The sequence below is a fragment of the Vigna unguiculata genome, chromosome 8 (assembly GCF_004118075.2).
Source record: "Vigna unguiculata cultivar IT97K-499-35 chromosome 8, ASM411807v1, whole genome shotgun sequence".
Taxonomy (NCBI): Eukaryota; Viridiplantae; Streptophyta; class Magnoliopsida; order Fabales; family Fabaceae; genus Vigna; species Vigna unguiculata.
The window spans coordinates 38,172,288-38,185,612 of record NC_040286.1 but is presented as its reverse complement, the minus strand read 5'-3'; the positions used below and the strand labels follow the sequence as shown (position 1 = coordinate 38,185,612).

The window sequence follows — 13,325 nt, the reverse complement described above, 5'->3', positions numbered from 1 at the left end:
CGCTTTTCTCTACAACAATATCTCTCCTTCCTATCTGGACACCTTTCGCAAATGGCATGTCTGTACCACGCATGCCAATGCCTTGGACCATGGCTTGTAAAGTGGATATAAGTTCATCATGACAAGAGGAATTTAGGGTGTTCATAGGTCATGTGATTATAATGAAGTGAAATTGCAAATATAGAATATATCCATGCAATCTAGGATCACTGATTCATCATGGTTACGTTGTACTTGTTTTTATTTAGTTTACTGATTCATCATTTGGTAATACAATATAATCACGCGTTCTAAAGTCAGTCGAATTTGTTTTTCTTAATTAGTAATTTGACATTAGAACATGACCTCTATTAAGTTGTTGTCAAATCAATACTACATTTGTCTTTACTTAATTTTTTAGTGCCGATAAAAAACTTATTATTTTGTTTTTGTGTTTGTTATATAATAATTATGTTTAGGGGTAATAAGATAAGTCACGACGAGTTGACATGTTAACTTGTTAAAAGTTGATAAGTTAGATTAGAGTTTTCATTCATGTTGTTTTGACTAATTTTGTTTAGCACGTCAAATTGCATTATTGTAACTTAAATCATTATATCTTATAAATTACATTCTAATTATTAATTATAATAAAGTAAATTAACATATAAATAAAATAATTATTTAAATTTATTCAATCAGAGATATTAATTAAATAAAAAATATATTGATATAATTAAATATGTTTTTATACAATTGGCAACCCAATCCATCCCATCCCATACCACATCAGAACACGAAAAAGAGACAAACCGAATCGTTTTTAATTACATTATGATAGTCAAGGAATGTCATGAGCTGAAAAGGATTAATTTCAAATATTTTAAGAATCTTTTCCGCTAAAGCTTACACAAATAATTTAAATTTGACGCTATAAAAATATTTTAAATTATTTTAGAAACATTATTTCATTATAACAAATTATTATAGGATATTTTAAAATGACAAATTTAGAATAACTATGCAAACATACAGCAATTCGATTTCACTGCATTCTTATTAATTTAAAATTCTCCACCCAACCTCAACCTAATTTGATAACTAATCAATAATAAACACCTGGCGCAAAACCAGGACCAGCTCGGGTGTTCCGATGCAATTAGATTGAAGAGGAATAGTAATAAATTTCAGACAAATAATTACGCGGTTCTACATAAATATCAGTTAACAACAAAAATTGTGATAAAGTATTCTGTTTACATTTCTCTAAATTTAATTGGACAAATTAGGTTCCAGTTATACTTCACAAATGAAAAAAGAATCATAATAAAATTCCGGTGAGTAAACATCACTCAAATGAGATAGTCATCAATACCACAATCTCTTGTGCAGGAGGAGTATGGAAAAGTATCAACCAACAAACCAAAAATATAGACAGGCCTTCAGTTTCAATCAAGGGAAGTGAGATTGCTGGAGTGGAGACAATGCCGCGCCCTTCCCCCCAAAAAAAAGAAAAGTGAGGAACAAGGAATACACAGGATAAAATAAAGAAATACATTACACATTATAACAGGTCCACTCCACCAAAACTACAAATAATGCATTGTGTGAAATTGCTAAGCTAAAATGCACTCCAACTATCAGATTCTCTTCTGGGAGTTTGACTATCCGTTGAAGTCCTAAACGGCCCAGAGCCGAAGGGATCGGAGTCATCAAATGCTGGAAATCCATGAACATGATCAAAATCCACACTGTTGCGTACTGAATCAAAGTGTTCTGTTGCCTCCCCCCGAGCAGGCAGAGATACACTATCATGTGTTCTGAAAGAATCAAATCTTGAGAAGTCAAAAGCATTTTCCAACCACTCTTTTGGCCTTTGCGGAGAGCTACTTGAGTTGAAAAGTGGCGTGCTTGGAACAGAATCATCAAAACTGAACCCACTGTTCCTCTGGAAGGGATCACCAACCCGTGGTGAACCTGTTTTGATGGGATTTAAGCCCAGTTCGCCAGAATCAAAGAAATAGTTGTCTCCAGCTCCCTCAAAATCTCTCTCCTGTAAACAATTTTCCAAAAGTAATTGGTAGACTGCTACAGTATAAATAACCATTGATTAAGATTATATAATGCGTCCTCCTCCAATCCCATCAATCCTTTGCAAACTAGCTTCAATATTTATCCCTTTGGTTTTATGACAATCATAAAATCCTGTACAAACTCTGAGTAATGAGACAACTATTGGTAATTAGACAACTATTTCCTGTTTAACTATTACCCAGAGTGTATACTAATGCACTCTAATGAGTTCGATCAATCACGTCTCCAGCTTTTTCTTCTATTCAACATTAATAAACACCGTCCACAACTCATAGTCGAAGTTGATGAGAGAAATAAAGAAAGAAATACAGTAAACTTAAATTGTGGAGGAAGACCACCAAACATGATAAAGGTGGTCTCTCAAAATTCTGTTTTCAATTGGGTCAGAGCTACCTTAACCACAAAACCGATCTCTTGAATTTAGGATTGTTCAAGTGGTCATATAAGCTCTACATTGACTGTGTATATAGTAAATTTGGATTCTCAACAATATTTGAGGTTAATTCAATTTAAAATTTCACAATAGATAAAATTAGAAGAAATTTTGTGCGTATGAGCCTTTCTGTCTACTACGCTTGGGTCAATAATCTCTTCATTCTCTCCAAACATGCATACCTCGAATGATTTAGTAGAACTACTACATTGACTGTTCTCGACAATCAGAACTTCCTGGTATGCATCCTTTCAGCAATATATTTTTTTTAGGCTACGCAACATCTTACTAACGCATCCAGATGTGCATCATTCCAACCATCTAATCAATGTGTTGTCTCCCTATTAATGCTCTTTTGGACAAAATTCAATTAAAGTCGGTGTTTCAGAACCCTATTAACAATGTGTGTTTTTGGCCTGTCTAAGTTTGAAGTTATTATGCTTTTCAATTGTGTTAAATGGGTTGATTGTTAACAAGATGAGGGCATACCCATCTTCCACTAGAGGGAGGTGCTACAGTATTAGGATGACCATTATTGCGTAAGGAGTCTTATCACGTACTTATACAACATTTGTACTTACTGGAATATTAGTATTCAAAGGTATTTTTTAAAGATATTACAGCATCATAACCCAGCTAGTTTTAAGGTGAGAGAATTGGCATACCTCCTTTGTGGTGCTATTGGCATTGAATCCCCAAACTGAATCAATATCATCATTAGCGTCAAAGGTTCCCCAATTTGGTTCATCAAAATTTTTGTCTCCAGAAAACACAGACTTGACACCACCACGATCACTACATATGCAAGATTAAATTTAAATTATGTTGCATCATCACAGGATCTATAGCAAGTGAAACTATTTATACTTTTTTGAATAAATTTAATTTAACGCATAATGGATTAAAAAAACGTTATGTATTAGATTACATAAGTAAAAATGTGCGATTTAATTAAAAACTTGATTTTCATGGCTGTTGAATTAATATCCAAATATTCAACTGTAGGATTAATCAAATTTAATATAGACCAAAAAGTTATCAAAAAGAGTAACTTTACCAAGAGTTACTTCTTTAGTAACTTGATCCCTTCAGATAAAAATAATAATAATAATAATAATAATAAATTATATGGTAAAATGGGCAATTGGACAACATTTGGGAAACTGGAGTAAATATCTTAAAAACAAACCTTTGGGGTTCTTGTATGGTATGATCACGGGGTGAGCTATCTTCACCAGTAGTTTTTCTAAAGTCAGAATCAGAAAAGTCCCCATGTGGGCTTCCAATAGCACTGCCTGCAAATGGACTACTGGGAGCACTTTTTGCAGACCCATCTTCACTTTTATTATAAACAGATCCATTGCCAACTTGTTCATTGGTAGTCTGTGGCTTTTCTGACTTGTCATCACTCCTAGGAGAAGCTGCAAATGTAGGACTGTCAATGTTCACAGCTTCTGTGTTCACAGCTTTTGTGTTTGCAGCTTCTGTGTTCGCAGCTTCTGTGTTAACAGCTTCTGTGTTCACAGCTTTTGGCAACTTTTGCTTTGGAGGAGCTATAGTGTTTTGGACATCAAGAGTGAGTTCTTTGACAAAAACATATTCTGCAAGCATAGTGAATAACCAATTTATGTAGCCATTTCCAAAATATCATCTAAAAGTGAACAGGAGCAGCTAACCATTATTTTAATTCAAAAATATCATAGTATCTCTTAAATTTACAGCTACGTTTTCGGAATATATTGTCTCCTAAAATACATAACTGTTCAAAATCAACCGCTCACATTTAGATTAACAGCAATGCCGAGAAAATAGTCCCACAACTAAGTATAGTTCATCCGCTAACAAGTGTAAAAGCATATGGATACAAGGGAGGTACACACAAGCATTTTTATTTTTATTCAGTGAACAGATTATCTATCAAGTTAGGATTATTTTGAATACCTTTATCTTCAAGCTTATCCCAATCTTCATCCCAGTCAGCAGCTCCTTCTTGGATTCCGGGTTGCCAGCCTTACAGGATAAAATTGAGTGAGGCCACAGAATACAAGATCAAACTCAACGTGTATAATTACTACATTACTCAATACAAAAATATATTAGACAGGAACACGAGGGGTTGATGGGCAGGGCACCACAAACCAGAGAGAAATGACAGGACACAAGCAAGAAAACTAGACAATTGTATCAAGAAGCCAATAATACACTTACGTAAAAGTGAAAAAAATGAAGTAATTTAAGTTAACAAAAATGAAGAGCCAACTTTAAACAGTTTTTCTGAGCTACATTAAAATAATGGTAGATAAATGCAATCATACATATACTAGAAACGAACAACTAAAGTTTTCTGTCAGAACAATCTAAAAATAAGCTTTAATTATAGGATGCCATCAACATCAATCAAATCAAATGTTTTGAAACTGAATAGTATATCTTGCATACAGTTGTCAGAAACATCAGAGTTCAAGTTTCCCTCTTCATAAAATCAATATTAACCCGATATATGATGGCAAGAACAGTAGTAGCTATTACAAAGAACCGTATAATTATATAAGTATCATAATACTGTACTGTAAACTGATTTCAAAAAAAAAAAATTACACATGAGAAAAGATGCATGATAAGAGACATCAGGGGTATAAATTATTGTATAATCTGTCCAAACAGAGTTGTGCAACAAAATCAGTTAAAAAGGTCACATAAAATCTGAATAAACTGAATATATTAATGCCACTTGATCAGGCAACCTGTACCAAGTTGCACTAGCACAAATAATTATTGCCAATTCAAAATCAATGGTTCAGCAACTGAAGGCCACTTCTTCAAATTAAAAAGCAAAAAAGCTGATATCAAAACAAATGCATTAAACACAATAAAATGAAGTTATAGACATGACAAAGATTTGGGAACAACCAGAAGGATATAATAAAATAATAAAATCAAATACAAATTTGAATTTACCAAAGGGTAGCTCCAGTAATGTTGTGGGCTTAGCACGTAATCCATACTTCTTGCACCGCTCATTAAGAGATTTCACCAGCTCATCAAGGTCCGTTTGAATACGATCAACACGAGCCTTAAAAATTCAGGTGATAAATGAGATATAGAAGTTTATCACAATTTGTCAAGATGGATGCACAAACCTGGTAATATTAAAATGTACCTGCAGAGTTTCATCGCCTTTTTCATCCTGTTCCATCTTTACAATTGCTTGATACAATTCAATTTTTTTCTCCTACACACAAACGAATTTTGACAATATCAGAAAAAATATGAAGAAAAAATGAGAAGATAATCGAAAACTGGTCTTGTATATTGTTTCACTTGACTAAAAACAGAGAATACAAGCCTAGTATATATAGTATATATGTAGGCTCTAAAGCCTTTTGTACAAGATACAAAAAACAGAAAACTAACATTCAGTTGAATAACTGAATGCTTTTACAACAATATCTCTAATACCCCCTCAAACTCAAGATGAGGGATTTTTACAAGAAAAATCCTTTACATTGAGTTTGTGTCAAAGAAGTTCAAAATGATTCGAAGGACTTGATCTCACAAACACAAAAAGACGTCAATCTCTGTGTTTCTTTCTGGAGGGAAAAACGGATCATATGCTATGGCAACAACACTTTGATTGTCACAGAGCATGATGGGTGGGACTTGATGTTAAGTTCAACTTGTTTCCAATGGAGGTAACTGGAATCATCAAGTTTTTCTGCTATGGAATTCGGAAAAAACTGGAAGCAGATGGGTGGGAGCTTGAATTGACCATTGTGGATCAAATTCTAACCCTTGATACCATATCAGAAAAAGATATGAAGAGAAGATAAGAAAAAGACAAACATAGACTGATCTAGTATATTATTTCACGTGACTAACAGAGAATACAAGCCTGGTATATGTAGGCTCTAAACTGTACAAGATACAAAAGACAGAACACTAACATCCAGTTGAATAACTAAATGGTTTTGAATCAATATCTCTAATAGACAGCAATGAAGCATAACAGGCAAAAGAAAACAAACCATTTAGGATATATGCTCATAACCGATCAACTGAAGAAAAAGTCAGATTTCATTGCACCTGTATGTCACGAAATGTGGCTTCCTCAGTAGTTAACTTGGATGATAAATCTCCTACTTGCTTGTATTTATCTTCATATTTCTTTGCTAGAATCTCAACCTGAAATTAATATATTGAGCAAATAATAAATATTATGATTACTGAGGTAATAAAGAACACATTTAATTTTAAAGAAAGATACCTCATGTTTATCAGCTGATATTCTTTCTATGACCTCATTAAGCCGATTGTCACATCTGCTTTTGTATAGAACCTTTTATAGAAAAAGAACAACAAATTTGTTGAAAAAGGTAAAAGAAAAAAAAATTACATAACACTAGTAACCATAAAAAGAAGAATAAAGCCTGCTTTTATATGCTTCACTCCTTTCTATCACTTATTAACCATACAAAAGGTGAAAATAAGCAGAAAAGTAAATATTAACATGACACTATTAACCATAAGAACATTAAAGGTGAAAAAAAAAAATGCCTTTATAAAAAATTCTCACATTTGACTTCATAAAAACATTTATGCACAAAGAAATAACAAATTCATTAAGAAAGGTGAAAGCAAAAAGAAAAAATAAATATGATACTCATAGTTAACATTCCTGGGTAGAAAATATGGGGCAGCCAGTTACAAAAACTGCTATAGCAAGATAGCAGGTATTGGGATGACCTCTAATTTGAACTTATCATATGTCTTATTTAGTTTTATTTTATTAATCTTATAATTTGGTCTATATATTATATGTTATTATGGTTTATTTTATTTATAACATTAAATTAAACAATATTGTGTTATGCATTAAGTAAAAAATATAAAAACAGAATATGAATCTACTATCCATAACAACGTGAAGGGTAGCTTTTATATGCTTTACTCTTCTACACAATTTGTACAAAACGCATTACAACAGAACATGTCCGATTCATATGCTTTTTAGAACCTTTTCCCAGTAGTTTCTAGGTCTGCAGAAGCAGACAAAAGCTGAAGAAAGAGGTGGTGTAACATCTACTAATCTACTAATGAGTAACAATCAAGAAAAAGAACTTTCGAAGTCCAAGTGCCTCTTGTTCACTTCCATAAAATTAATAGGAGAGGAAACCCAAGAAGTAGACAGGTGATTTTGCATATGTTCAGCAGAAGTATAAAATTATTAGTTTTCTTAAATAGGTACATATATATGGTATATAGCTAAGCCTGCAAATCAACATACAGTATACATGTAGACAAATCCAATATTAATCCAGAAAAGAGAGTTAAAACAAAGTAAAAACAAACTCCAATTAAACAGACTAGAGTTTTAAAGTTGTTTTATTTAAGCCATTTTATATCAAAGAAAAATTGTTTTTTAATTAAAATGACATGTTAAAAGAATTTATAATGATTAGATAATATTTTGGAAAAAGGAAAACTTTTTTCCCAGAAGCAGAAAACAGTAAATCTGAAAGAAGTCTCTAAAAAAATGCATCATATAACTACTTTCTATAGACAGACATTAATAAAATAAAAAAGGAAGAGTGCAAGGAAAACACTAACAAGTTCTTGCATTTTTGCACGGCAGAAATCTATTTTCTCTTTGGACTCTGCAATTTCTTTTTCAAGTTCTTCCACCTGCATTTAACAAAACAAATGAAAAGATGAGCATTGCTGTGTTCAGTTGAAACAAGAATTTTATCAAGTATACATGGACTGCAGAAATGATATGATTCACCCAAATGACAATCTAGATCATAATCTTTCCATGCTGTTTTCAAATATACCAGTAACAGCTAATAATTTTTGTATCTATAAGTTTCAAAAACAGTGTGCACACTTCAAGGTTTAAACCAAAAATAGCTTACAATGTCATCTCAAGAATTCTCAAATTAATTGACCTTAAAAGATTACCATAGAGGACACATTCCCTATAAAGAGTTGCTTAACATTAAACTAAAAATTCAATGAAAATAAGCCACTGCAAGTGATGGATATACAAGAAAATACAGCAGCATATACAAAGGACAGGTAAACATATGCAAACATTTCAATCAAAATAAAAACAATAATCTGCAGCTATGCTAGTGAGGAAAAAAATAGAGTAAATTAAACTCCCCATTTTTGAGAGATGCTTAATTCAGTCTTCCTTCTCTTATTTTAAAAGATACACTCCCTTTCCCAGAGAGAAGAATATGAACAACACTTGATTCATAGCAAACCTCTTAAAACAGTACATAACTATGAATGTGTCTATCAATGACATTTTTTTCTACAATATTTAGTGTCATAAACAACCAGTTTTGAACATTCCACTATTAAATTCATCAAATCTGCCTATGCTATCATTCATTGTTAAACTTATCTAAACTTCAAAAAAGATCATTCAACAGATTATGTTTCCTAATGTAAACTTAAGGGTTGTATGGCTCAAGAAAGTAGTATCAAATGAGTTAGAGTTGCCACATTGGCACGTGGATACAGAGTTAAATGAGCAAGGGTTGACACACTCTTTTGATGAATGTGGGTAAAGATGCTAATTCAGGGGTGCCAGATTAGGTTTGCTATTTGTCATGTTGATACTTTGATAGGTAAGTCTTTGGATGTAGTGGACACCACGATTCAGAGAAGGACTAACATTGTGTCTTTGAAAAACTAAATAGGTTAGGGAAAACAGACTATCTTCGTCTTATGTAATATATGGACACCATCATGGGTACGAAAAAAGATTGATGCAATAATGCTAAAAAATGGGAAGGCATCATAAGGCTATAAATAAAGCACAAGACAAAAAAAAAACGTAGGAATTATAAAACATTATAGCGTGATGATTGATCCAAAACTTTCAAGAAGTTTGATAAGAACATAGGCATTTGGGGAATCCACCAGAAAAAGGTAGATGTTAAGGGGGGAGGAAAAAACCACACACTTAAACACTCCATCAAACGTGTCATAGCATACGATAGGGGACTTAAGAATCCCATAATACCCAAGTCCCTGTTGAAGTTTTGTTCAGACCTAAGGACAAAGAATGGAAAACAAAAAACTACGATGCTTGCCAAAATTAGAGAAAGGAAATCAAGAGATTTGGACTAATTGACTGAGTAAGTAGTATTAAGGATGGAGAAAAAAAATTTAGGTTATAAAAGATGGGGTCAAAGAGAGATGAGAGAACTATTTTTGTATGTTTTTAAGTGACAGGCAATGATTGACCTGTATATTATATCAAAGGATTAGGAATCCAAGACGTCATTTGGTGTGGAATTCAGATTAAAGAAAAGTAACTCTTTTTGAGCGGATGGGTGAGCTATTTAATGAGAGTTTGAGATCAAAGAAGATGTCAGATGAGTGAAGGTAGATTACTTTGTTCCTATCATTAAGAAAAAGAGAGATATTCATAACTTTGTAAACTCTAAAAGGGAAAAAATTTATATATGTCACACTTGAAAGTAGAGGGAAAGGTGATTGAACTTGGATTGTAGAAATCAATTTGGATTTAAACTTCTAAGCCAAAAGAGATGTTTTATCTTATTGCTATATATCACTAACTAATAACTATACTCTATGGTGGTGATATTGAGCTTTAAAGAGATAACAAGAGAAAAAAGAGAGAATTTATTCTTTATAAGGACGTCTTAATGTAATACCTATCAGGGAAAAAATTATATAAATTGTTAAGGTGGTTTATATTTATAGAAAATCGTTGAAAGAACCGGTGAGAAGAGTAGACTGCACTAACTTTAGCCCCTACAGTAAGTGTAACATCAGAAAAGATGCAAGGAAATAAACAACTAAAAAAGAGGTACCTTTTTATCAGCTTCTGTTGCTTCTTGAAACTTTGAATTAATTGAATTTTGCTCATCTGAACTTAGCTGATTTATGAGGTGCTTCTCCAAGACTGGAATTCTAGATTTCTGTGGTTTGTTCTGAGGTGCTTCATCAGACTGAGAGACAGCAGCTGGCCTTGGCGGCCGACCAGCAGCAGGATTCACTTGTCGAGCCCCAGAACCAGTCATCCCTTGTTGTTGAAAACCTTCAATATATAAAATAGTGGAGACACAAAAAGCATAAAATTTTCATTTATCAGAATGGTTATATTAGTAATGTCCAATCATGGTAGTACTGGGGTAGTGGTAGCAGTAAAAATAAAAGCTGCTAATTATTGGGCACATACCTGACGGATTTCCCCAAGGTACAGCACTGTAGGGAGCAGCAGGTTGACCACTAGGTGGTAAATCAACCATGATATTACTAGGAAGTACTGCTGGAAGAACACGTCCTTCTCTGTGTCGCTCCATTAGGTACAACGCAATACAAAACTCCCTGAGAGAAAGCATGCTATCATTATCTTGATCGGATAAGTCCCAGACCTGCTTTAAAACCTCTGAAAAAAAATATAAAACATGGCATACAGATAATGTTCAGGAAATTAGGTAGCCATTGACAAGTAACACACATGTAGGATGTCAAAACTAAACAGAACAAACCCCACCCCCTCCCTCCTTCGCTACAAACATGCATAAAGGCAAATATTATCAAACACAACCTAGTCCTGCAATTTGTATAATTAATCATATCTAAGTTGATTTCCTGTTGTCTGTGGAGCTATACAACTAGAAAAATAAAGATAGCCTTTTAAGCCAGCTGTGCAAGAAAAAAAGGCAAGGCAGGAGGAAGAAATATACCTCTTGGCAACCTCCAACTAAGAAACAGGTTCCTTGCTTGTTCCCCAGTGATTTTCCCATCTCTATCTGTGTCTACTTCCATGAATACTTTCATATATTTCTGAACATCGGTTTGTGCCATCTTTGGCCATGGAGACGGTGGCTGACTAGATGCAGAATCCTGCAATCTCCCAGGAAGTCCAGATGAATTCATCATATTACGTGTTTGGACTGGAACATGCTGGTCCTGTTTTACCACAGGCTGGGCTTGCTGAAGCTGAGAACCAACAGGCTGGGCTTGCTGAAGCTGAGCACCAACAGGCAGCGCTTGCTGAAGCTGAGCACGAACAGGCTGGGCTTGCTGATGCTGACCACTCATAGGCTGGGCTTTCTGAAGCTGAGCACCAACAGGATGGGTTACAAGTGAGCCCTGCAAAGAATCAGGGGTAGTAGTCCTAATAGAAGGCTGGTTTCCTTCGGATACAGGAACAATAGCTGAAGAAAGCATTGAACTGCCAGAAGAATATCCTTGTGGAGAAATAACTTGCTTGGGCTGAAATGAACTGGCTGAGAATGAATCACCTCCGAAAAATGAATCAGGGGCATTACCATTAACAGAAGTACTGACTGGTTTAGAATCCTTAACGATTTGATCTGACGGCTTTATGCTGGAGGCAGGATATTGGCCAGGTGGCCGTACCGCATTTGATCCAGAAGTTGCAAACCCAAACCCCTCCTGCGTAGCTGGGAGACTAATTCCTCTGACTGCTATCGGAGAGGAAGTTACTTCTGGAGCTTCACCCATCTTGCCAGCGGACCCATAACCTGATACGTTAAGGATTTCAGGGCGTGCTCCACCAACAGCCATTCCTTGAGGGGCAACAACACCAGGTCGTAGATTAGAAGCTGGAGGCCTCAATAACTGATTACCCAGAGAAGGAAGGTTTTGTTGGTTAACGCTGAGATTTGGAACTGCCCCCCTTGGTCCAAGATTTTGGTGGGGCAAAGGATTAACAGGACCCGCCTGTGGAGCAGGAGCAGGAGCAGGTGCAGATACAGGGGGTGCAACTGTGGCACTGAAATTAATTTGAGGAGCAGGAATCTTAGATGCAGCCGGGCCATACAATGCTGCTTTTACCATTTCAGGGGTTAGTTCCCGCTTACTTTGTGCCACAGTAACAAGTTTGAGGGCATTGTAAAACTCTGCCCGGCCAAGGAAGCCACTTTGGCTTTGGTTTGCAAATGCCCAAATCTGCATACCGAGTACACAACAAGAAAGGTCAGTGTGATCTCTGATGTATTTAGCATTTAGACGAACGGAATTATGAAGCAGTACCTAATTAACTCAAAGAAATGCTTAATGGCATGAAGGATAATGAGTAAATGAAATCATAAGCAGAAATTGAGAATAAAGAGTGTGTGTGAGAGAAAGAGAGATAGTGACCTGCGCAAGGACCTGCTTGGGCAAACCGGAGCCTTGGAAGAAGGAGACGGCCTCGGCACCGCTGATACGGCCGTCGCGATCCAAATCGGCGCGTCGAAAATAAGCATCGAATAGATCGACATTAGGCGCTGCCGATGCCATTGCAGAATTCAACAGCACCGCCTGATTTGAATTGATTGCACACTTTTATAGTTTGTCTTTGGCTTTGTAGATCACAGCATGTAACTAACAAAGAATTAACCTGTGATTGATTCACTCACCAAACCATCTGAAGAACAGAATTGATGAATCCCTTGGTTTGCACCTTGATTGTCTCCGCCTCCAATCCAATCGACACACTCACCCAACAACAAAATTACAGATCATCCCTCCTTTCTCATTTTTTTCCAACGGACAATTTTAATCCTCTCTGGTTGTCAAATTTCAAAAATACCCCTCATCTTTCCATTTCATTTATACATGTGGAAATACATGTACACACCTTTCTTTTACTAGTTTTTATCATAATTATAGAAATAAAAAATATTATTAAATTTGTAAAAAGTATTAATAAATTACTTTTATAATTTCATTACAGATAATTGTTTATTATACTAATTAATTGAGTTTAAAAAAATAATTACAAAATTTAAAATAGAAAATAAAATAAAATCATATTAATAAAATT

General features: G+C 34.6%; 1 protein-coding gene across 1 annotated transcript; it reads right to left on the bottom strand.

Moving 5' to 3' along the window:
• Positions 1-1,216: 1,216 nt before the first annotated feature.
• On the bottom strand, positions 1,217-13,047 carry LOC114193270 (epidermal growth factor receptor substrate 15-like 1). The gene is made up of 14 exons (XM_028082998.1): positions 12,919-13,047; positions 12,659-12,820; positions 11,236-12,466; positions 10,725-10,934; positions 10,357-10,583; positions 8,114-8,188; positions 6,771-6,842; positions 6,590-6,688; positions 5,667-5,738; positions 5,465-5,579; positions 4,448-4,516; positions 3,696-4,107; positions 3,172-3,301; positions 1,217-2,032 (listed from the first exon to the last, which is right to left on the bottom strand). The coding sequence occupies exons 2-14, from the start codon at positions 12,797-12,799 to the stop codon at positions 1,601-1,603; spliced, it is 3,285 nt and encodes a 1,094-aa protein (XP_027938799.1). The 5' UTR covers positions 12,800-12,820; positions 12,919-13,047; the 3' UTR covers positions 1,217-1,600.
• Positions 13,048-13,325: the final 278 nt, after the last annotated feature.

Coding starts and splice junctions, on each gene's coding strand:
- LOC114193270 (XM_028082998.1), bottom strand. CDS start 12,799: ATGGCATCGGCAGCGCCTAATGTCGATCTATTCGATGCTTATTTTCGA. Junction 12,467..12,658: donor CCAAGCAGGTCCTTGCGCAG/GTCACTATCTCT, acceptor CTCGGTATGCAG/ATTTGGGCATTTGCAAACCA. Junction 10,584..10,724: donor ACCTTGGGGAAATCCGTCAG/GTATGTGCCCAA, acceptor TATATATTGAAG/GTTTTCAACAACAAGGGATG.